At 40.1% G+C, this 25,682-nt stretch overlaps 1 protein-coding gene across 19 annotated transcripts in view; it reads left to right on the forward strand.

The window, feature by feature from the left end:
- Nucleotides 1-25,682, forward strand: part of rimbp2b (RIMS binding protein 2b) — a 97,722-nt gene that overhangs the window by 70,517 nt on the left and 1,523 nt on the right. For 5 of the 19 annotated variants that reach the window (XM_026244734.1, XM_026244735.1, XM_026244736.1 and 2 more), the window contains 14 exons: nucleotides 1,436-1,587; nucleotides 2,222-2,824; nucleotides 2,932-3,081; nucleotides 3,978-4,133; nucleotides 7,463-8,218; nucleotides 10,372-10,486; nucleotides 10,921-11,046; nucleotides 13,103-13,269; nucleotides 14,812-14,980; nucleotides 15,338-15,400; nucleotides 16,081-16,184; nucleotides 22,708-22,740; nucleotides 23,743-23,814; nucleotides 23,980-25,277. In XM_026244734.1, the coding sequence (XP_026100519.1) occupies nucleotides 1,436-1,587; nucleotides 2,222-2,824; nucleotides 2,932-3,081; nucleotides 3,978-4,133; nucleotides 7,463-8,218; nucleotides 10,372-10,486; nucleotides 10,921-11,046; nucleotides 13,103-13,269; nucleotides 14,812-14,980; nucleotides 15,338-15,400; nucleotides 16,081-16,184; nucleotides 22,708-22,740; nucleotides 23,743-23,814; nucleotides 23,980-24,135 (2,822 nt within the window). In that variant the 3' untranslated portion in view covers nucleotides 24,136-25,277. Of the gene's footprint in view, nucleotides 1-1,435; nucleotides 1,588-2,221; nucleotides 2,825-2,931; nucleotides 3,082-3,977; nucleotides 4,134-7,462; nucleotides 8,219-10,371; nucleotides 10,487-10,920; nucleotides 11,047-13,102; nucleotides 13,270-14,811; nucleotides 14,981-15,337; nucleotides 15,401-16,080; nucleotides 16,185-22,707; nucleotides 22,741-23,742; nucleotides 23,815-23,979; nucleotides 25,278-25,682 lie in introns of those variants that run through there. The other 14 variants (XR_003280085.1, XR_003280086.1, XM_026244728.1 and 11 more) reach the window with 9 other exon arrangements.

Raw genomic sequence — 25,682 nt, forward strand, 5'->3', positions numbered from 1 at the left:
GATCTGTCATGTGGTGCGGAGAGAAGTGATCAGTGTGGATTAGTGTGATCCATCGAAGATTTGAAACCTGTGACAGGACTGCCTGCTCTCTGACATCGGGATGGCTTCTCTTAATTGATTGTTTGAGTGGGTGCTTGTCACTGGGAAAACATTTACAGTTTATGAAGCTGTTTAATTAGTGTTTTAGTATACAACAAATGTGATGGCATCTCTCAGTTAAACATAGTTAAAAAGTTATATATATTCTGCTATAAAGCACCTCAAGTCATTATTCAGTTCAAGTCAGTTCATTGTTGAGTTTAATTCATCTGTAAAGCAGCTGTGATGTCATCATCCAGCTCAGTTCAGTTCTCATCCAATAGTGGCCATGCAGGCAAGTCAGTAATATTGCCAAATAGTAAGGGTCCAAAACTAAGCAAGCCAAAAGTCAACTGTGGCAAACAACCCAAGTTTCATTGGTGAAAAAATCCTGGGGAGAAACCAGGCTAATTTGGGGAGCCAATTCTCCTCTGGCCAGATTAACCAACAGGGTGTGGTTTAATTCCAGGCTGCATCATGAGATAGACTGTGGACTGACATTTTTTTAATATTCGTTTGGTGGGGGGTGTTGAAGCTGGCCATAGGGTCTGTGCAAAGGACATGTCTGGTTCTTGTAGACTTCGCGAAGACCTGTCCCACACTGCATGCAAAAACAAGATACAAAAGCTAATTATTCTTATGAGCCAGATTTTCATAGCAAATAAAAAAAAATACAAAAATATATGTTTTGAAGAGTTTCTGATTTGAACCTGTCTGAAACACTGCTCTGTGCAATTTGTAGCATTAGCAAAGAGAAAATTTCTATCTGTACATGTAAACAAAATGGAGATTATAACTGAAATATCTGCTAATTAATTGCAATTTAATTGAAGTTAGATTCAAATTGAAAAAAAAAAGGAAAGTTTGTAAATCAAAATTGAATCAAATGAGGGAATCTGTATTGATAACCAGCCCTGACAAGCATCATCTGGTAACTGGTTACAACACATTTAAATGTTTTGAATTAAAACCAAGCCATAAATGGAGTGAATGATGCCTGCGTTTTAGGTTCAGAGATGGTGCGGTCTGTTGCTGGCAGCCACATAAAACTCTCAGTATGATTAAGATGAATCAGCCCACATAAATTCAGAGTGCTGACATAAGCAAATACACTGTCATCGGTCTATGCCCAGCTGGCATCCCTTACGGCTGAAAAATGCACGCACTCTCACCCACATCCACATTTACATGCCCATTACACATGCATCAAATTTTCATGCACAAGCATGCACGTGTTTCTGAAAGCAGAAGTATGTCACATCCCACCCACAAACACAATAGCAGACCTACACAGATTTGCTTGAATCATGAAGCAGTGTAGCAACTCACAAAGCAACTCTTTTTCTTTTTTTCACAGGCCCTCCTTTACCTCCTCAGGATGTGCAAGTTCAGATGGGACAGACACCTGGAGTCTTGCAGATCTGTTGGAAGCCTCCTTCTCTCACTCCTACGGGCACTTCCAATGGAGCCAGTGTAATCGGATACATGGTCTGCACTAAAGGACAAAAGGTAAAGCGATATAGCTGATTCTTACTATTGTCATGCCATTTGTGCATAACAGCTACTGATCTGCAATAAGCAGTGGGCCCTGCTAAAGAAGCCAATGAAATGTCTAAGATCAGCTTGGAGGCTGAACATGTGCTAGTTCACATTTTTGAATTTCAGGTTTCATTCTGCTCACTGGCTCCATCAGGTGATCGTTTGTGTCATAGCATGGCCAGTGTTTCCCCTGTGTTATATAAGGCAGGGGTTTATGTAAGTCATTTTGGACAATCTGACTAAAACACTTTTTGAAATAATATTAACCTCTTTTAGACAAAAAAGTACAATTATTTATGTATTATATATACAAATGTATTTTTTTCTGAGTTGTTGTCCATGTACCAGTAGGTTTGAAATATGCTGCTCTTAACAATAAGTGTGTCCAGGACCAGTGAGGGGAAGTTAAAGGGATAGTTCACCCAAATATTAAAATTATATCATTAATGACTCACCCTCGTGTCGTTTCATGTGTTTCATAAAAATAACAGGTCAAGTACAAATCTGAAAAACTCTCTGCCTGTCTCAGCAGAAAACACTCATTGCTTATCCTTGCAAAGGCACATTTGTTTATCCCATATTTCTTTTGTTTGTTTGTTTTCAGATAGCAGAGATAATGTACCCCACAGCAGATTTCGTTACGGTGGAACTGAACCGTATACAGTGTCTGGAAGCGCGGGAGGTCATTGTGAGGACAATATCAGCACAAGGAGAGTCGCAGGACTCTCCCGTGGCCGCCATTCCGCACAGCCTCCTGGTGCCTCACTCCCACGGACACCCCCCACCCCCCCATCCGCCTCCCTATCCTCAAGCCTACCCCTCTACCCATCCACAGCCGCATGTTCAGCCCCACTCCATCCCGCCACCCCACCCTCATCCACCACCCTCACACCCCAATGTTCACCCCTCACCCTCCCACTACCCCATGTCTAAACCCAAACTCTTACCAAGTGCCAGAGACCCCCATGCCAAAGAGCCAGAGATGGGCAGGCGAATGGGTCAGCCCTGGGAGCCGCATCCCCGGGCCCCGTCACCCCTTCCGCCCCCTTCACACCGGGGACACACACTGGAGCCCCCTCACATAGAGGGCCGGCGCTCACCCTCCCCTCAGAGGATCTTACCTCAACCTCAGGGAGTGCCCATTCCCAACACAGTGGCTCGTGCTATAGCCCGCCAGGCGGCGCAGAGGAGCGCCCCAAACAGCAGGGTAAGTCCACTGGTTTGTTGAGTTAAATAAGGACGTTGATGAACAAGATGTCAGTATGGAGGATTTGAAGCAGCATGGCAGAGTATAATGTACATGATCTGTTTCAGGTGGAGAGGAGGAACATCTTCAGTGAGAGGGGAAACGCTCCGCATTCATTAAATTCAGATGAGGAGGAGGATGGGTACGATTCCCCTCATGCCAGACGAAGAGGTGCTTCTGTGGATGAGTTTCTCAGAGGTTCTGAGCTGGGGAGACAGGTGAGTCTCCGAAATAGTGATCTATTTGTACTGAGCTTTTTTGGAGGGAGTTTTGAGTCAGCTGACAACTTCACCAACACAAGAAATGGACATTTCTGTTTATTTATGCTTTATATTATATTGAATTATATTATACTTATATTAAGTTGATATTTTATTGAATTAATAATGAAATTAATAATGTATATTGTAAATTGTTGGTTATAACTATATTTTGTAACTTAATGTTAACTAAATGCTAGCATTTTTTCCTGAGACAAAGAAATATTGCTGCCCATTTTTATATGTCTCAGTAATCAGTATAAGTAAAAAAATTACTTAAAATTAATATAACATTCTTAATTTTTTACATGTGAGCCAAATAGGCCCTCAAATATAGTATATATAGTGCTCCTGCAGCTCAAGTGGTAGAGCATTGCGTTAGCAAGTGCAAGGTTGTGGGTTCAAATCTCAGGGAACACGTTAGGAGAAAATTGTTAGCTTGAATCCAATGTAAGTCGCTTTGGATAAAAGTGTCTGCTAAATGCATAAATGTAATTGAATTTAATTTGTTTTATTTAAATATGGGCCTAAATATTTTTCAGGGCTATTTTGTGCTTATTTATGTTACATTTTTATCATTACATTATTTTCCCTTTGAAGTTTTGCTTGTTTTCCTTGGATTCACAAATTAATAATTCATAAATGAAACAAATACAAAATCCAAGGAAAACAAGCAACATATCAGTTTTACAAACAACAAAGACATTTGCAAAACCAATTAAAAACATAGAATTGATGGGCAAAATTAGGAACTGGATACATTAGAAAACCTAATTAAGTGAGCTTTCTGTTGAGTTTTGAAGGTTTCTTCCTGGAGTGTTAAATCATGAAGATCTCTGTGTGTATATCTCCAGCATCATCAGTACAACCACAGTGATGAGTACTACACTGAGAGCAGTCGGGGCTCCGATCTGTCAGACATCATCGAGGAGGATGAGGAGGAGCTGTACTCGGACATGCAGCTGGAAGAAGGACGTCGCCGCAGCATCAACTCGCACAACACATTAAAGGTATGGAACAGACACCCTTCCGGCCGCCGTCTGTCTTGGGCGTGGGCCACTGGGCCGCAGACTAGAGGCTGGGACAGACGTAGGGGGATGGAGTATGCCATGTTCTGCAGGGCTCCTCCCAAGGGGTGGTACTAGATGGTTGGCACTTTAACCTTATAGAATAGGATTGAAAGGCCAACTGCAGTTCAGTTAAGTTGGTCTTTAGAGGTAAGAGTATTTTTGTTTTAAAGTAACTCAGTGGATTTGTCCTGATTATATGACTAGAGTTGGTTTTCTGTGTTTTTGTGATGGGGTATTTAAAACAGGAGGTGGTAGACCTCTGATGTTGCATAAAAGCTTGAGCTGCAGGATCTTAACAGATCACCCCATCCTCAGTCTCTCCAGGGTCTTAAAAGCGGGTTAGCGGGTGGCTTTGCACTACCGAACTTCGACGTCATCAAGTCATTTAGCCAGCTTTGTATAAGCCTGTCCAGTCATACAAAGCTTGATACATCTGAATGGCTTAACCTGAGGCTGCACACGCAATGCATGAGTAAACAATCGAATATGCTTCACGCTCTCCAGATGTTGCAAACTCTATTGTTCAGTTTTAAAGGTGCTGTAGGGAACTTTTGTAAAAAAATATTTTTTACATATTTATTAAACCTGTCATTATGTCCTGACAGTAGAATATGAGACAGATAACATGTGAAAAAAATCAAGCTCCTCTGGCTCCTCCCAGTGGTCCTATTGCCATTTGCAGAAAGTCATGTGCTCCCGGTAAAAAACAACCAATCAGAGCTGCGGTCCGTAACTTTGTTTGTGTTCAAAATGTAGAAAATTGAACATAATAAGCGAGTACACCATGAATCCATATTCCAAACCGTGTTTTTAGCTTGTCCTGAATCACTAGGGTGCACCTATAATAAGTGTTTATATCCGGACTATTTTAGATTGCTTCGGGGATACCGCGGCGGAGTAACCCAGTACCTTTGTGATTCTTCATAGACATAAACAGAGAGAAGTAGTTCCGGCTACGATGTTCTTCCAAAAGATGCAAGCAGTTCTGTTTATTAACCGCTAGAGCGTCAAAAGTTCCCTACTGCAGCTTTGAGTATTGCATCACTATGCGTTTGTATCTAGTAAAAATTTATCTGGATTACTCTATATAATAGAAATGGCTCTTCTTGCAGATTTTTTTTATTTATTGCATATGACAATCACATATGTGCAGATATATACAGTGCGTATTTGTTTGCTATGCCTGAAGTGTTTACCTCATGGAATACAATGCCATGGTTGTAAGTGTTTGTGATTATTATTAAATAAAGAAAAGGTTTGTTTGTGTACTCTATGCATAAGTATTATATAAACTGAACCTGTTTCAAGTGTCAAATTAGCTCCTACATGATCAGGTGGAAATAAACATATCATTCCAAGGGCATTTTGGGAATCTCATTTAAGTAAAGTCTGCTTAAATGAAACGCTTTGGATTATGTTTTTCTCTTGGTTACACTTCTGTTAAGTTTTACTTTTCTCAGTGTAACTTTTCAATTTTGTGAATATCTGCCTTTTCATGAAAAATGTTTAATACTGTTAAGATTTCTTTCAAAATATATCTATGGCTAAGTATTATACAGAAAGGGTTCCAAAAATACATGATGTATTGAATATATGAAGCAATAAATGGAATATTATATTTCAGTTTTTGTCATTTTTGTTTTGAGTTATGTTTTTAGAGACCTGAGCTGTTATTGGGATTGTGGTATGAAAACTAACACCTTATATAAATTACAGAATATTCTACTGTTTTGAGATATGATTTGCCTCAAACTGCAGATATCTGTGCCACACTTTAGTATGATATAAAAAGCTTTATATAAATATGCATTGGTGTCAAACTTATATACTAAAAAACAATGGTTTTTTTTTTTAATATTCTTGCCGTAACAATCACCTCTTAGGGTCCTTTCACACCTGTAGATTTATTGCTTTGTTCTCGAACAGTGATTACAATTTTTACAGTGTTGCTTTTTATTCTTTGTGTGGCTACCTTTTACACAACAAAGTTTCTAAACAGCTCATAATATAAATCACATGCAAGTAAATTGTCCTCTCATTGGTCAAAGTTCCACAATTTATTTTCCAGAACTGTCATCCGTCAAGATGGAACAACAACAGCTTCAAGGGCTTATTGTTGTTGTTGTTTTTGTAACTGTCATTATATTCATTTATCATTTTGAACAGGAGTCCAGGATTCGTCAAGAAAACATTTAAAAATGCACCTAACAGAGCAATGAGACAGCATTATAAAATAAAAAGGTGCGCTTTGATTTTAAATGGCGAAGACATGCTCACCCACAGACATTTAGGGCTGATAGGATGAATAGTATGCACATTGGGATGCCGGGACCGTCTAATGCTTTTCGCGGAACTTACGTTATTACCCATCATACATTGGATATAGACTGGTTCATTGGTCCGTTGGATCGAATTGCTTTCCCACTAAAACCCCTTCACAGTTAATTTTCAATTCAGCCGAGACCACCTCGTTCAGGCGATCTCAGACCGATTGTTTTGGTGTGGATACAAGCACGATTGCCGTATTCACATATGCCCAAATTAACAGAGCTTAGGGGTAAAACGTGCCAGGTTCCAAAACAACGGGACAGGTGTGAAAGGTCCCTTAATCTAAAAATATCTGTTACGTGTATCAGGATGAAGACATTTTAAAATAGCTTTTGAAAATAGATTTGTCTTTTTAATAATATATATTTTTAAATTTCCATTCCAGGTTACTGGTCTACTTTTTAACACAATTCACTTGTTGCTTGGCAGAGGAATCTCCATTTTTATTATTATTTTTTTTTTATTCATGTACTGTATAGTCCTTAGATTTGTTAGTCTTGGTCCTTTGATTGCCTGTTATTCATTTCTTAATGTTCTGAATTTTCATCTGTAGTTGTTTAGTTGGAATGTGCTATGTAAGTGGATTGTCTCAATGAACCCTGCATATGTGATAATCTCCAGTTCTCATTTTCTGTACGGTTCGCATTTCCTGACGTTTTCCTTCTGCAGATTCCCTTCCGTCGCATGTCATGTCCGTCATGGAATGAGACTGCATGCCCTACATTCCACCATGACCTCCGATAACTAATTCTGTCTTTATTTTGTCTTTCTTTTCCCATTTTGTTCTCTATTTGCACACTGTTTTATCTTCTCTGCCTATTCTAACACCATCAAACAAAACCCACCAAAAACAATCCCGATTTTAACTAATTGAAAAACGTCAAAATCTAACTGAAACTTTGGCTCCTCCTTCGTCAATTACCCTCTCCGGCTTCTAAAAGGCATATTATAGGCGTCAGGACCTAGCAGTGGACCGGGACAGTTGGGACCTGCAGCGGGAGGTGGTACGACAGTGTTCCTTGCGCTCCCACAAGCGGCTACACAGCATTCCGGAAGTTGCAGAGGAGGAACAGGACACTGGGGTGGAGGTCCTGGGTCAGCGGCTGCGTTTTGAGGAGGCTTGTCCGGGCACTCCTTGCAGGAGCCCACAGCCCTACCACCAAAACTCACAGCAGCCGAACCACCTCTCCCCGAGTAAGAGTGTCCGCAGGCTGCAGAGGCAGCGCTCATCTCCACGCTACAGCTCCATAGAGGACCGACCACCATGCTGGAGCAGTAGCAGGCAGACCACTAAGAGCCCGGACAGCGGACTAGACTGCGGGAGCGAGGAGGAGGGCTCGCTTGGCTACCGTGGAAGTTACCACTTGTCCAGAGGGGGCAGCCCGCTTCGAGTGGGTTCTGGCCCCAACATGCGGGTAATCCACAGTGAGGGGCCTGTGGAGAGGCGTGCTCTGGCTGCTGGCAGGAAAAGGTCACTGACCCGGCAGTGTAGCATGGAGGAGGACTTCCTGGATACCATTCCGGAGACAAGGAGCATGCGAGAGTCATATCACCATTATCACTATCATCCACACCTTCACCATCCCCAACGCAGGTTCCGGAGCGAGGGCAGGCTGAGCGAGGTTGGCAGGACCTATCACACGGACATTAGGGCATACTCTGTGGCCAGACTCAACAGGGCAATGGATGAACCCCTGGTGTGTGTCTCCTACCCCTCCTCTCACCCTTCCGCCCTCTCATCATCAACCAACTGCTTTGTGTTCTCATTGGCAATCGATTAAACCATTCTTTTGTTCATGGTGTTCCACCCAGTCTGTCATTGGTTTATTTGGTTTTCTTGTTGTTTTGCTTTTTTTGTTTGGTCTATTTTACTAGACATTGCTTAACTTTGTTATGTTGTTGTTTGAGTTCACCTTTTGATGTTAGCTTTTATGACCTTTCTTGACTTTCTTGATTTTGTTTAGACCTCATGTGACTTTGTTTGATTCCTAGAGTGTTGAGTGAAATTTTTTGGATGTGTAGATTTGTTTTATCTAAAGGCCATTTCCGAGTGTTTCTTGTTTCTGTTGTAAGAAGAGTCACAAAATCAAATGACAATGTTTCCACAGTCCTTCAACTTTAGAGTCCATATTAATAGTTTCTAGTGGAGGTATTCAAGCCTGTTCCTGGAGACCCACTATCCTTCAGAGTTTAGCTCCAACCAGTTATTCTGGGTCCTCAAGATCACTTGAAAACTCACAGGCTGGTGTGCTGAAGCAGGTTGGAAATAAACTTTGCAGGATAGTGGGTCTCCAAGAGCAAGGCTGAAGACCTCTGGTTTAGAGCAGTGTATACAAACCCTGTTCCTGGAGGCACCCCGTAAGTACATATTTTGGATGTCTCCCTTGTCTGACCAATCCATTGTTGGTCTTTAAGTCTCTACTCATGAACTGATGAGTTGATTTAGATGTTTTTGATTGGATAGAGTTAAAAAAATGTGTAGTGTTGGGGTGACTCCAAGAACACAGTTGGGAACAGAGTATTTGAGTGGAGTGGACCATCAAAAATTTTCTCACTCCTCTCTCCATTCCTCACTCCAAGGCTAAATGATTTCTCTATGTTTAGAAATAATATTAAACAAAAAATAGATGCATAAAACTAAACAATAGTTTTAACATGGTTTATTGGAACATTTCAGTTAGCCCAAGTCCATATTAAATGACTGCTTAACTCTCTTAGCTTACCTGTCTGTGCAACGCCTCTCTCTACTAGGTCAAAACTGAGGGTATTTAATTCAGGAATAGAAAGAATATGCTGTAACTTTTAAAATTTTCTTCATTCCTGAATGTGTGCACGCAATCTATACGACTATCCACATATGTCAATCTAACTAATTATGTTTAATGCGCTGGTTGGCATAATTTATGCATATGACAGAGCGGTAGCGGAGTGTTAATCCAGTCAAAATCAAGCCACTCCCCGCTCCGCTCCCAATCCACTCCGCTTACATACTCTGCTTGGGGAACACTGGTTTAGAGTTGTTAATGGGAAGCTGGAAAGACCAAAAGCATGGCTAATCTGTGCATTTAACAGTGCACCATGGACAAGTTATTCAAGCCAGTAAACAATGTGGTGCCACTGATTAGAACAGTCAAAGCTGGTTTGATTGGGCTTGAACAGATAACTCATCCACACTTATTTGGATTGAGTAGCACAAATACATCATTTTTTGATGCGTTTGCTTCCCACAGTTGTTTTCGTCTAATACCTGCTCATACATACATAAGGTTTTTGAATTACTGGCCTAATAGTAATAAATATTCGAAGGGGACCAAATTAAAAATTCAAGAATCAGATAATAAAAACTGTCCATTATTCTGAAAAATCCAGGGAAATCTCTCAGGATGTCTGTGGTGATTAAGATCCTGAATACTATCAAATACAGATTTTCAGCACGCTAAAGAGTTGTAATGACAGTTTTATATACTCAACACATTGTAGGCAGACCATAATGTAGAATAATATGATTCAAAAATCTAATCACAAACTACATTGAAAACTTTAGCATATGAACTGAAGAGGAGCAGAACAAAAACCAAAATGGTCTTTAGCTAAGCATCTGATTTCTGCCAAAACCCTGCTCATGTTGTTGTCAGAGTTTGTTTCAATTGTTTATGTTAAATGTTTTGGCGGGTTCATCCTACTTGTTTCACTTAGGACTAGAATCTTGTTCTCTAAAGAAATCAGTTTATGTATTTTTATAAAAATAAAAAAAAAGCATTTTAGGGTTGATGGGAATCTTTTTTAAATATAATATCTATTTTTAAAGCACCACTGGCTTTGATTAACATTTTGATATTTGCTTTTGAAGATTTTAGGGAGCTCTCCCTCAACAGGACGCTCGGATCGACTGGACCATTCCGGCCATAGGACGGGTCGCAGCCGTCCACCCGCTCAGAGAAGACCAATGACAGTCCCTTCCATTGGTTAGTCTGGTCACATGATGTTTGGACTCTCCTTCCCTTCCTTTAGTGTCTTTTGTAGAGACACCTATTGTGAATTCCTCTGTTTTCCTTACATTCCTTGATGACAGTTCAGGTGTTCTGTAAGCCCTAGGAGTCACTTTTGGTTGATCTTTGCCACTGATTCTATTTCAGATTCAATAATAATTAGACAGGCCAAACACTGTCGCCTAGAAAACCATCATGTTAAACATTGCTGTTTTACTTTGGCGCAACTCATGTCAGCTGGCTTTCAAAACTGTTTTAAGATCAGTATGCAATTTTTGATGCCTTAGTGCTAAAGAATGGCAATTCCGATCCTAAAACACTCATCGAGGGCCTTGAAAATGTCATAATCCACAACTCACGGGCTGAGTAGAGGGGCTACGGCTGTAATGCTCTGATTGGTGTTTCCATAGAGATCACCATGGAGAATAACAGTGAGGGGAGTGAGGGGAACCTCTCACCTATCAAGGATGATGTTTACTATACCAGTGTAGCCCACCGCAGGACATGGCCCCCACAGCGAACAGAGCACCAATATGGTATGTGGCGTGGCGCCTCCATGAAAAAGAAAATTTAACCAAATTACCAGAACAAATTTGAACTGATATATCCGATTATTAGAAGAGTATCTTGTTTAAAGACCCTTATGAAATCAAAGGAAGAGTTTTGTGGCTTTTAGTTCATGGCAGTTTGAGTGGCCAATAAAAAAAAGCTTTAAAGCCAGTTTCAGTTACTCAGATAAATTTAGTTTGATCAAGCCCCTTTTTTCAGGCTGAAGAAGATTGATTGGTGATTATATATTATATCCTTAGTGCATTAGAATTACACATATTAAGCAATTATTATTTAAAATATGTATATACACATCTTCTCCTAAATGCATGTACTAAAACAAACCTTTGAAGCACCTAAACTCCCTTTTTCAATAGGAAAAACATGAATTCAGGAAAGCAGAGTGAATTTTTTCAGGTGATTTCATGGGGTCTTTAAAGTATTATTTCTATACTAAATGCAAGTTAAGCTCTACTGACTGCTTCTGTGTCATGCTGTTTATCACAGATACAATTTTAGATCCTAAAAAGATTATAAAAAGCAGTTCCACCAGAATAAATGGTAAAAGAAGAAAATATATTGTCTCAAAAGTTGAGCTACAAATCTTAAAGACAATACATGAGATTAGTGTGACAGTATTGCTTTATTAACCCTTGTCTAAATAAAGTCATATCCAGTCTTTCAGCTCATGTTATTTTTGCGCTAAACCCTTACACCTTACATTTTCACAAATAGGATAATTATAGTGAAGCAAACATGCTATTACTACACAGAAGTTCAGCAGTAGTCTTAGCATTAAAATTTGGGACAGTTGTACAGCTCAAACAGCACACATATTTAGCCAAAAATACAAGCTTCGCGTTTCTTTTAACATATAGATTTACATTGTAAATGTAGTACTATAAACATACATAACTTTTAAATGGGAAGCATATCGCAGATATAGTTGCTAGAGCTTTACTTGTATTGTTGACCTTAAAAAGAACAGAAGCTGCCTTTACCTTAGAACACGCAGGAGATTCTCATAAAAAAAAACTCATTTGAAAGACAATCATGAATGAGGCATATTTATTGAGTTATTTTTTTTATTCATTTACCTTTTATATGTATATTTAGTTTTTAATCAAGAGGCAAATTCTATTTAAGTACTATTATTGTACCTTTTTTCCCCTCAATGTAAATTTTTCTTTATTTTAGTTACAGGTAACTAGGATTAGGTTAGGGTTTCGGTCTGTTTAAGGGTGATCGCTCCTTTCTTTGTGCTTATTGTGTGGTCTAAAACACCAGACAGTGTTTGTGAACCCCTCTTCTCCTCCTCTTGCTCCCCTTGTTGCCTTTTTCCTCATCATCTATCTTTTACTGAGCTTCATTTGAGATCTTCGATTGTTTCATTTGCATGATTGTCTTTTATACTGTTGGCTGTTGTAAGACTGCAAACCATAAGAGCAGAGATGTCCTCACTCCTGTACCAGCTTTCATAGAGCTCTATGATGATAATGTGAATGTTCTTCATGTCCTTATCAGTAACTGGTGCATGATTCACTTGTATCAGCTTCATATACACTTTTAATTAACTGGCATGGTCTACCATTTACTCCTCTCTAAGACTTTGGCATACGATAACAGAAAAGAGATTGGTAGTGGATCATTCCAGTGAAGAGTTGCTGCATGTCTGTCTAAGAACTGCTACAGTAAAACAGCAATGTTTTAATTATTCCCTTGTTCTTTTAACATGCATGCATTCTTCTGTTTTCAGTATGCTTGTATATTACCCCACTGCTGTGCTGTGCGCTAGATGATTTTAACATGCATTTGTATCAAGTGTGATTTCATTTTTATCAGATTTTGTCTCACTTTAAGAAGGAATGGTGCTGTATATCACATAGTCATATATCAGCACACTGTATGTCATTTTCTCGACATTGTTTAGCTGTCACAGACTGATGCCTCTGAGGATATAGATTAGGCTAAGTGTCTCTTTTTGGCTTTAGCCGTCCTTTGATGTCTGTGTGTAGCAGAAGCTTGCCCTCTCCTGTGTTTCAGATGGGTATGGAGGACGGGACCGGCGGTCTCCAGACTACTATGAGTCAGAGCCAGAGGACTTGTCCCGAATCTTTGTGGCCATGTTTGACTATGACCCCCTGTCAATGTCACCTAACCCTGATGCTGCAGCCGAGGAGCTTCCCTTCAAGGAGGGCCAGATCATAAAGGTTTGTTGTTTTTCCATTTCTTTCCACCTTTTAAAACTTTTTTTTTTTATTTCTACTCTATTTAGGGGCTGCATCGATACAGATGATCATTATGTATTTGTACTAATGTACACATTTAATTGCCAATAGTAAAAGTAGTGATTATTAAATTATATAGTATAATATAAAATTATTAATACACATTTTAAATAAATATGTATTTATATGATGATGCTAATAACATGATTTATTTTTTATTACATTGTGCTTTCATAATTTTTATTATAAATTCTATTATGATTTCTATTCTATTTTATTTAGGGCTACTAATAGTTGATGATGTTTATGTGTTTTTGTCCCCATTAAAAATATTATAAGTGTATCATTTTTCAATATTAATTTAGCAATATATAGTGAGTATTTTATCCATTTTATCCATTTATTTTTATGTTTGTATGTGTATATATATATATATATATATATATATATATATATATGGATTTTTATTGAATTATAGTTCAATACATAATACATAAATTCATTAATAATTGTACACCTGACTAATTAAATAAAATTATTGTATTAAATTATACTGTTTTATTCTGTGCACCAATACAGACGTTTTGACTGGTAAAAAAGTTGATAACTAATTTCATATATTTATGTAACAATATAGACTACGTTTACAAGCTGTTAAAATTCGGGTTATGGTCGGGTTAAGGTCACTATTCGGGTTTCTGAAACATTCGGGATAACCCGTTTACATGCGTGAGCAGAGAGAGTTACTCCTGTATACATGGAATGTGTAATCAGTCGCCAATATCCCGATGTAAACGGCGACGCACGGTTAGCGTCTGGACGTAATACGCATTATGCGTCATTTCCGATTCTTCTTCCTGTATCCAAAGACTCAAAAGACCAAGATTCCTTGCGAATAGAACATGCGCAGAACACACATTTTGATGGGGATATGCCGAAACACGTTTACAAGACCAAATATTCGGGTTAGAAAAGGGGTACCCCAGGTATAATATCCGGGTTTTTTAAAACCGGGATATGAGCATATCCGGGTTTTTGCCGGTGTTTACATGGCCGTGCGCGACCGGGTTATTGCTAATATCCCGGTTTTGAACGGGTTATTGGCTGCATGTAAATGTAGTCAATGTTTCCAGTATTGAAAGAATGGTTCTTTTTATTGTTACCTTTTATATTTCATATCCAAACATAAGTATATATATTCATAATGATCTATTTTATATAAATAAAAAATTGTGCATTGCTAATTATATATTCTGTTCTGCAAGTCAGTTCATTGCCTTCTTGCCATTTCAGTGTTCATTATATAGCCTACATATCTTCTGTTTGCCGTGGCCATTAACATTTATTTAATTACCGGACATTTCATCCAAAGTGACATACAAATGAAAATAATACAAGCATAAGTAAATAATCCAAGATAGAAAACCTCAGAAGTAGTACTACCTTACAAAACTGGACATTAGAGAGAGTGTAATTAAAAAGGCAATGAAATGAGTTCAGTTATGGCGCATCTGTGTTGTCCAGGTGTTTGGAGAGAAGGACACAGATGGATTCTATAGGGCAGAGATCTGCGGTCGCAGGGGGCTCGTCCCCTGTAACATGGTCTCAGAGATCCAGACGGATGATGATGAAATGGTGGACCAGCTTCTCAGACAGGGCTTTCTTCCTCTCAACACACCCATTGAGAAAATAGGTATGATCTAACAGGTCATTTGTGCTGAACCTTGTCCAACTCACCCCTATGTGCTTGATTTTCTGACTATTCTCTTTCTTTCTGATTTAAGATTTAACATGGTGCTAGTCTGTAAGTTGTCTACCTTTTCCAGACTATTCCTTACAGTACATAGTATAACTCTTAAAGGGATAGTTCACCAACTACTCATGTAGTTCCAAATTCATAGGACTTTTTTCATCTGTGCAAAATAAAAGCAGAATCCTAGCAGAATGTCAAAGATGGATTATTCCTTTAAATCCCGTGCCTTCCTTGCCTTCATTCTTTCCTCTTTCTCTCTCATTCATTTCTTCTTTGCTTTCCTCTTTTCTTTTCAAGTAAACTGTAATAGGTTCAAAGATGGCCGTTCAGTTAATCGCAGGTCCCGGAAATCCAAGAGAGGTTTGTGCCCAAACAATCTGTCCACCATTTTTGTTTTATTTTTCACTTAAGTGCCTTTTCAAAGCTCACCTCCATGTTGCCTTTCAACACTTCAATGTCACACAAGCATAAGTTCTTCTTCCTGTTCTCACTGACTCCTCATATAGGGAATAATGCATATTAAACAGTGCTGAAACTGTGGACCGGTTTAATTTTTTTAATATGATGTAGATTCAACCTTTTGGACCCTACAGCTCAGACTAGTGAACATTTGAATTTAATATTCAGAAGTTGTATGCTAAATGTACCTTCTGGTTTTTCATGACTGTATTCAAGAAAAAGTTCTGCATGTGTCAGAACATATTTTGCAGAATTTGTATAATTTATAGTTGTAAAAAATGATGATAATAAATGTTAAATGGCGTTTGTTGTCAAAGTTGCTTAGTAAAAAGTATTTTAACTTCTTAATATGCAATTCTAAATTCATCCATTAGAGGGCAGAAATTGATAACATCATATTCAAGAGTCTGTCTTGAAGTCATTATTACAACAAGGCCTGCTGTCATTCATAAATCATGCTCTTTTTTGACATATTGTTTAATTTTAACATTTTAATCATCAAAGAGTACTTTTCTTTCGCTCCAGTATTTATTGCTGATTTATTTGTTTTGCTCGTTTATTTTTAACCTCTTTTTTTCCAGAGAGGAACAAAAGGAGTGGAAGGCAGCACCAGGTGTCGACGCGGAGGATGGTGGCCTTGTACGACTATGACCCCAGAGAGAGCTCTCCTAACGTGGATGTGGAGGTACTAAGAGACTACATTTTGTCCTGGCTTTTTCTCGTTCCATAAGCTTCTGATGTTATGCTGGCTTGCCTGAATGTCTGCCGATGTCTGCTTTTATAATAGCCACCAAATTATTTTTGCAACAGTTGGTTTATGTGTTAATTGTTACTGTTCATTCAGATGGCACATGGCAGCTCTAAATGTTAAGTTCTGGTTGCAGAGAAAATGGAAATCCTGTCATTATATATTCACTATTACTGTACATCATTCTAGTCCTGTGTGACTTTTCTTCTGTGAAGAAATCCTTTGTAAAGTTGAAGTGTGTAAATTCTGTGCCAAACAGAATTGAAGAATTCCTGTTTTAAAATCCTGTTTTAATATTATTTTTACATTGTTATAGTATTTATTAGTATTTAAATGTAGCTTTTTATCTTTTTTTTCTTTTTTTTTATATCAGCTTTAATTTTAGTAAGTTTTTAGTAAAGGTATGTTTTTCTGTCATTTTGTTTAGTTTTTTAACATTTGTTTTTATGTTTAATTTTATTTGCATTTTTGGGTGAATTTTAGTACAGGTATTTAAGTATTTATTTCAGTTAGTTGTCAAAGCAACGTTTTAAATTTTAGTATACATTCTTAAAGTTTAGATTTTTCAACAAAAAAATTTAGGTTTATTTCAGTTACCAACACTTTTTAATCATTTTATTTCAAGATAACAGTACAATTACTGGTCCGTCATTGTTAGGAAAACAAATAGTCCCACTCCAAAAACCTCACCTATAAAGTGATATGCACTTCACGAGTTCACCCTTACATCTAATCTGAAGGCAAATAGTAGGCATATTTTGGCGTGCTGTCCTGGGGGAGGGGTCCGGGCCCGGAGCATAGCCCGAACCCAAATAACTCCCCCTATCCCAATTTGGGATAAATAGATTAGAAGTGAGGAGTTGGGGTGGAGGAGGGTTGCCGAAAAACTGTCGTGGGACAGGAGGTAGGAAGACTGGATATATATACGCGTGCGTGCTATAAGATGATTAGCTAAACGAGATGCACCTGTACCAAATTGGATGATTATCTGATCGTGCTTCTCCCGAACTTTGTTAATAAAACCACATTTCACGAGTTCACCCTTACATCTAATCTGAAGGCAAATAGTAGGCATATTTTGGCGTGCTGTCCTGGGGGAGGGGTCCGGGCCCGGAGCATAGCCCGAACCCAAATAACTCCCCAAAGAAGCTTAAAGCCATAGGACAGCAGCCAGAGAGATAAAATTTAGTTGCCCCCCAAAATATGCGTGTTGGGAAGAAAATGCAGAGCGACCTGGAGAGCCCGTGCAGTGTTCGACGAGAGCTGCGGCTCGCAACGTCTTACCAGCGAGCCCTCCATGCCGCTTATGGGAGGAGCACAATGCCAGATATCAAGAAATGAGGGACTCTTGCTGCCTCCGAAGGGAGCTGCGGCTCTGCTGCACCGGAAGGGAGAGTCCCTCTTGCGGCGGAGTACGAGGCGCGGTTTGTTGCATCTGATGGAGGGCTCTCACTGCGACTGAAGGGAGCCAGCGACTGTATCCCATCGGGAGGGAGATCCCTGGCCGCCATAGAGTATGCAACATAACTCGGACGGGGGGTTCACACTGCGACCGAAGGGAGCCGTGGGTCTGCTGCACCAGAAGGGAGAGCCCCGTCAGATGCTAAATAGGCAATGAGATTGGAGCCGCGGTTTGGCGCGTCGGATGAAGGGCTCCTAATGCAACCGAAGGGAGCCAGCGGCTGTACCCCATCGGGAGGGAGATCCCTAGCCATCGTGGAGCATGCAACATAACTCAGATGGGGGGTTCACACTGCGACCGAAGGGAGCTGTGGGTCTGCTGCACCGGAAGAGGAGCCCTAGTCCGATGCTGAGAAGGCAAAGAGACGCGACTGTTGGAGGGACTCCCGCTGCATCCGAAGGGAGCTGCGGCTCTGCTGCACCGGAAGGGGGAGTCCCCCATTGTGGGTTTATGGAGGCACGGTTTTTTGCCTCTGAGGGTTCTCCCAGCCTCCGTAGGGGGTTCGCAACTCTGCAGCAGGAGTGCTGCCCCGGAGGGGAGAGCCCTGATTGACGCTAACTAGAATACGACTGTTGGAGGGACTTTTGCTGCGTCCGAAGGGAGCTGCGGCTCTGCTGCACCGGAAAGGCGAGTCCCCCTTGCGAAGCGAGGCATGGCTTGATGCGTCTGATGGAGGGCTCTCACTGCGACCGAAGGGAGCCAGCAGCTCTATTCCCCCGGGAGGGAGAACCCTATCCGCCCTTGAGCATGCAACATAACTCAGACGGGGGGTTCACCCTGCGACCGAAGGGAGCCGTGGGTCTGCTGCACCGGAAGGGAGAGCCCCATCAGATGCAGAATAGGCAAGAAGATTCGAGGAACGGTTTGATGCATCGGATGGAGGGCTCCTGCTGCGACCGAAGGGAGCCAGCGGCTGTGTTCCCCCGGGAGGGAGATCCCGGTCCGCCCTTGAGCATGCAACATAACTCAGACGGGGGGTTCACCCTGCGACCGAAGGGAGCCGTGGGTCTGCTGCACCGGTAGGGGAGCCCCGTCCGATACGGAGTAGGCAAGAAAACGCGACTGATGGAGGGACTCTCGCTGCGTCCGAAGGGAGCTGCGGCTCTGCTGCACCGGAAGGGAGAGTCCCCCTTGCGACTGTATAAGCGGCTTAATTTGATGCATCGGATGGAGGGCTGTCACAACGACCGAAGGGGGCCTGTGGCTCTGCTGCACCGGGAGGGATACCCCCATCTGCCGCTGAGCGCGCAGCGCAACTCAATGACAGATGAAAGGCTCACACTGCGACCGAAGGGAGCCACTGCCCAGCTGCACCGGAAGGGAGAGCCCTGTCCGATGCTGAAATAGGCAAGGAGATTGTAACGATGGCTGGAGGGCCCTTACTTTGGCCGAAGAAACGATAACTGAGAGGCTTCTATTATTCAAGTACACAACATGATTTAAGGAGGAATATATAACATTTTTTTTTTTTTTTTTTAAATGTCTGATGAACAACAACCGAGGGCATCTATCGGATTATGTGAGAGGCCCCTTTTGAGCTGCTTAAGATTAGGGCTGAAACGATTCCTCGAGTAACGCGATTACAAAAAATGATGTAGGCAAATTCCTCTGCTTCGAAGCCTCTTTTAATTTATTCTAAATCTCACGTCGGGTTCTTTCGCAATGAAATTTTTTTTTTTTTTTTTTTGAATGAATTAATCAAAATAGGTAATTGCACTTACATCCGATTCACGAATTAATATCTCTAAATATTAAGACGGAACAGTGTTTAAATGTAAATCCTGCATGTTCTGTGTGTCTCTGTTAATGAATGGAGCAGGAGCGCGACTTCCTTTTTCACACACACACTGAAGCGCGCATTACTCTCACGGTAATTTCTGCGTCTGCTGTCTCACTAAATGAGGACTTGAACACATGAACAACATCTCCAGAACTGCTCTGACAGTCAGTTCATGAGCATTTGACTTTAAATAAAACTAGCGTCACATCACATACACAGAACTGAAAAGGTACGTCAACCCGACTAAATAAAGGTCCGGGGTCCTGACATTTTATCCTACCCATCAGATTTACTGTGCATGCGCACATCAGTATAATTAAGCAACAACACATTTTGTTACTCGATTAATTTTTTTTTTTTTTTTTTTTTTTTTTTTATACCAGAGTCGTTGATGAAATGAGGGTCCATCGTGAATTTAGATTGGGCGTTCCGGAGTTAGACAAAAGCGAGCCTGATGAGGTTGAATTGGAGAATGGACATAAAATATATATTTTTATTTATTTATTTATTTATTTTTGAGGCTCTTGCGGCAGCGAGAATTGCGGCAGTAGGGAAGGATGGAAAGGGCTCCTGCGGGAGCAGACACTGCTATGGCAGTGGTGAAATATAGGTAGAGGCTCCTGCGGAAGCGGAGACTGCTGCGGCAGTGAGGAAAAAACAGAAAAGGCTCCTGCGGGAGCGGTCAATGCTGCGGCGGTGGGGAGATACAGAGAAAGCTCCTGCGGAAGGATGGCTGAAGTGAGGATTGACCATTACAGATAGATAGGGCATGTTAGGAGAGTTAGCTATGGTAGATTAGGAGTTTTAGTGAAAGGGGATGAGCTGGCGTTAGAGGGGTTGGCTGAAGAGGGTTCGAGATAGATATATAAATAAATAAAATAATCGGCCTGACCAATAATAGGTCTTGGTACCCTCTGCCTTCTGGCAAATCTGGAGCTGGAGGCCACTGAACAGAAAAATGGTTAGTAGCATGAGGGAGCGGAAGAGTTGAGGGCGCGTTTACGAATGGAGGCGGCCTCACGTTTGCTTCAGCTGCTGTAGCTGTGGGTCGTGGGAAGGGGCTGGGGTGTGTGATGTCTTGAAGAACCTGTGTAGCCTGCACTGCTAGCAGAAGTAACAGGATGGAAATACTGAGATGTGCAGGCCCGTGTTGCAAGTAAAAGTAGCTTCATGCTTGCTTTGGCTGCTGTAGTTGTTGGCTGATTTGACAATTGCTCAAACCTTGTCTGAATTAATACAGTCCTGTTGGAAAAGCATCTTTTCCTCTTGTTTTGGCCTTTGGGCCCTTTTAAACAGCCTCCGGAGCAGATAAATTTGGGATGCTGTTTTCCTGTTGTAGTATGGACTGTGAAAATAGAGGCTTTGAAACAATGTAGCATGTTTAGTTTTATAAACCATTGTACCAATAGACATGTCTATAGCAGTAACGTTAATTGCAGTAATTCAAATTCAAGCCGTTTCTAAAGACATTTACTTTGCATGCTTTTCATATAACAGTCCTAAAAAGACGATAGAAAATTTACTCACACTTGTTGTTCTGCAGCCAAACACGAGGCAGTAGCGTGAAAAATTCTGAATAATCATGCCAGTAAATGGTGAAATATGTCCTTAAATAATTGATCCTGCCGGAATAATTGCATGAAACTTATGTCTGTATCATCTCAGTGAGGTTTAAACATGCACAGTAAAGCAAATGTAATGTCTTTAGACATTTCGGTGTGGATGACAACTCTGCAAAAAGCCTTTGCTTCGTGGTTAAAAAGTGGCATCGTCATCGGACAAAGTTAAGTCATAACGCCGTTTAACAAATTTTGGCGTCTTCATAAGCGCATTCTATATATAACGTCTATTTAAATTGTTCAGATGAGCAAATCACGAGGTTTTCTTGCATGATTAGCATTTTAATTGTTTGGTCAGACGGTTCATATATTGATCTATATATTCGCGTTCATAAATCGGGGATTAAACGTGGAATTTATCTTTTGTATGCTAAATATGTAAACAATATGTGCACAGTACCTATAACTGCGCTTTACATTTTGCAAGATTGACATGCTAAATGGCTAACTGACCCGGTTTACTCTCATCTTAACAAAATTGATAAGAGTTCCTTGCGTTTACGAACGACATGTATCTGTTTAATCAACTCGACATGTATACCGGTTTAGTCCTTTCGTTCACGAATGAGAGCTCTCGATCTCTGAGACTCATATGAAACTCGCTCATTGTGGATGACAACTCTGAAAAATTCTTCATGAATGAGTGTAAACCGAGAACGATTCGTTCGCCTAGAAGATTCATTCGAAAAAACGATTCTTTCACGAACGACATGCCACTACAACAACGCACGGTCTTCGCCGCTAGTGGAGGCAGCATCGAACTGCGCCACGGCTGAAAAAGCGAGAGAGGTTTACTGCGCTGAGAACTGGAGCACGGCTGCGATCCAGCATTATAATAGAGCCCGGTCCTGGCGAGAAAATCGTGTTGCCGAGTGAGGCGAGCTCAAGGATTTGCACGAGCTTTTGGCCACAACGTGTGGCTTGGCGAGAAGAGCAGCTGACGCGATGACGCTTGTTGGTGTTCGGCGGATAGATATCTTCGTCGGAAGGAAGATTGGGCCTGTGATAAGATGACGGACAGCGCGAACCGAATGCTGACAGAGCGAACCGAATGCTGACAGACGGTCTATGCCGAAAAACTGTCGTGGGACAGGAGGTAGGAAGACTGGATATATATACGCGTGCGTGCTATAAGATGATTAGCTAAACGAGATGCACCTGTACCAAATTGGATGATTATCTGATCGTGCTTCTCCCGAACTTTGTTAATAAAACCACATTTCTCAATGTATCTGTCAGAGGACATCAAAATAGAATAACATCAAATTGAAAAGATTCATGTTCCCATCCTGACAACCAGGCCTGCTTTCAACATCTGTACTTGGTATTAGTGTAACTGTACTTCATGTAAGATTCTAATCATAAAAAACATCAACATGAAAACTGTTCATTTAAAAGCACATAACTGGTTGAAATGTGTCCTTAGTAGTAACGTCCATCAAATTTGTCCAGTTCAATTCCAATTCTATAAAAAATAATAATAATAAACCTTACCGAACAAACACGGTTACATTAGCTAATAATTATTAATAATTATAATGAAAGTTTTTACACCCCACTGTCACTTACTGTCACCTTTGCATTGCCGCTGGCACACAGGCCCACTATGGGGGCAGCTTGCAGAGTGAGGAGGTGAGTGTGAAAGGAAGTAGTGAGTTTACACTCACCGGGCTTGTGCCAAATGACACTCTATTCCCTGCTGAAGGAGCTCACTGCACTGCATCAGCACCTGCACTGTCTGTGGAGTGTGGACATCTCACTTCCAAGACCCAAAGATCATAGTGCATGTGCAATACATTTGCATTTCATACTGAATGTGTTTTAAAGCCTTCATAATTTGCTTTATGAATGATTCTCTAAGGAAATAAGCGCAATGAGACGCTTTATATTCCGTTAGTGTCATGCTTTAGTAAAAATTTAAATGAATCCCAATGTGTGTGCATGCATTTATTATTATCATGAATCATCATAATGCATTCATAAAGGCTTTGTGAAACCTGCTCTGCTGTAAGTGAGTGAGTTCCTACGAAAGGAATAGGGAATGGTTATTTGTGACCCTGAGATCTCTGTGTGTGGTTTTTGCTGCTGCTGTTGGACTGGAGGTAAAGGGTTACACAATCAGTGTGGTTTGTGAACACAGCTCCCAGTCTGACAGAGAGGACCTGCCTTGCCCAGTGTTGGTTGATCTGTGTGTCTATTTCACAAGTTTTGTGGATGTCGTTTTAGACCTAAATCAGTGAATGTAGGTATACAGTAAATTATTGCTATTTCATTTTCATTCGAGTAGAGTAGATTCTTTTAGATATCTGATGTTACTTAGGTTTGTTTTTAGGAGTACCGTCTATATTAAGGCCTAAACCTCATGTAGGTTCAATGTTTAGATAAGTAGGTTTTAATTCTGTCAAGGTAATGTCGCCTTCAATATCTAAATAGCATGTAAGTGTTCAGAAGTGAGAACAAGTCCCATATAGACATGATAGATTGATAGAGGCTGATTTATTGATTGATTGATTGATTCTTTAAAGTGATTAATACATCTGCATTGTGATTGTAAGTGTTGAATATTAAATCAGCTCTGTGACAGTTATGAACGATGTCTGAAATCGAGCACGTTTTACTTTGTCTGCCCTTCAGGCCGAGCTGACGTTTTGTGCAGGTGATGTGATCACAGTTTTTGGAGAGATCGACGAGGACGGCTTTTATTATGTGAGTAAATGATTCACACCATTTCTGTTCCTGGTGCAGACACTGTATTCTGCGAATCTGTATTGCACAACACCTAATGCTGTTCATGTTAAGATTATGAACAGAAGAGAGCCGCCACACTGGGATTTAGCCTTAGATGCATGATGTCCTCTGTTTTCTATTCAGGGGGAGCTCAATGGACACAAGGGTCTGGTCCCCTCCAACTTTCTCGAAGAAGTGCCTGATGACGTGGAGGTTTACCTCACCAACCCCCCGAGCCGTCACCCCCAGGACCACCCATCCCGGACAAAGAACAAAAGGGTACATCCTGTTTCACACTAGCCCTCTGTCATCCATTCGCTCTTTTCTTAAATCTCCTTCCTGCTCCGCTGTTTTCCTCTTCTCCGTCTGTGTTGTGTTGTGTGACAGCCGGTCGCTTTTTTGACGGATCGTTGAAGGAAAACAGAAAACAAAAGAGAGACATAGAGACATGCTGTAATATACAAGACTGAGGAACCTTTATTTTTATGTCAGATGTTCTGCGGAGGAGATATGTGAACTGTTAATGAAATTGCATATTCATAAAGCATTGTTTGGAAAAGAAGTATTGACACAAAGAGACGTTGCCAGATGACTTGTTGTTTATTGTTATTATTAATGGAAAAAGAAGCACTAAAAGACTATTATTTTTCACCTTGTTCACAAGTGAGGCATTGTAATAGATGCTTTATGAATGTACAGTAACTGTGTTTAAAAGTGAAATCAATTTATAATAGAGGAGATAGTTTGGTGTACAGAGAACTGAAACCATGTCGAACTGTAGAACTGCATGCTTTTTCTTTCAGGATGCTTCAACTCCATTGTGAATTTTTTTTTTTTTTTTTTTTTGGGGGTGCTTTTACGGATTGAGTCCAGTTAAGAAAAAAAACACTTTTGTATATGTTTCCGAAAGAATTGTTTTTTATTGTATATTAACTAAAAGAGAGACACAAAGCAAATGTTGCAAGTATAGAGAGTTACCTGTAGATGTAGATATTGTACAATTGTCTGTATAAAAACAAAGAAGAAGAAAATATAATTGCTGATGGATGTTCTGCTGAATCATCAGGACCCATCAAGGTTTTTCTGTATTGAAAGTTTTGTGATTCTTTTCTCACATTCATTGTGCAGACAATTGAAATGCATTGCATCATGGCATTGTTTTTTTTTTCCTCACTTGCTTGGCAAAACAGAAGAAGAGTGTTCATTTCACTCCGTAACGGCTCAGTATCTGTCACGTAAGTGAGCAACAGAGGATACCACAAATAACGCTGTCCTCGTCTAATGCACACGACGCGGTCCTTATTACTGCACAAAACACACTCATATGACACATTCACAACAACCATTTACACAAAAGATTCAGAAAAAGTGGCCATAGACTTGAAGTTGATGTTTAAAGTTTGAATTGCTTAAATCATCATTTCAGAATTTACATATGAAATAAATGGATCATAATTAATAGCATTTTTAATTTAATAAACATTTTCTTAATATTTAAATGTTTCATTAATATGTACTGATTATTATGTTTATTATTTACAAATATTTTATATTTAGAATGTATTAATCTATATAATAATAATAATAATATATGTATTTTTTTATATTTGCAATTTCAATATTACAATTTTATTTAAAATATTTGTAAAGATCTAAATTGATTAAAATATTTTCATTATTATTATAAAAAAAATTATTCATTAAAAATTAGTATTTAATTAATAGACGTTAAATAGTGTAAAAATGACAGTCTTAGTATGCACACAAATTCCCTGCAGAAACATGCACTGACTGAGTTACTCATCATTGTCATGGCCTGGAATTACCATGTCATATTTTTTGTGCAT

The sequence above is a fragment of the Carassius auratus genome, unplaced genomic scaffold (assembly GCF_003368295.1).
Source record: "Carassius auratus strain Wakin unplaced genomic scaffold, ASM336829v1 scaf_tig00007301, whole genome shotgun sequence".
NCBI classification, from domain to species: Eukaryota; Metazoa; Chordata; class Actinopteri; order Cypriniformes; family Cyprinidae; genus Carassius; species Carassius auratus.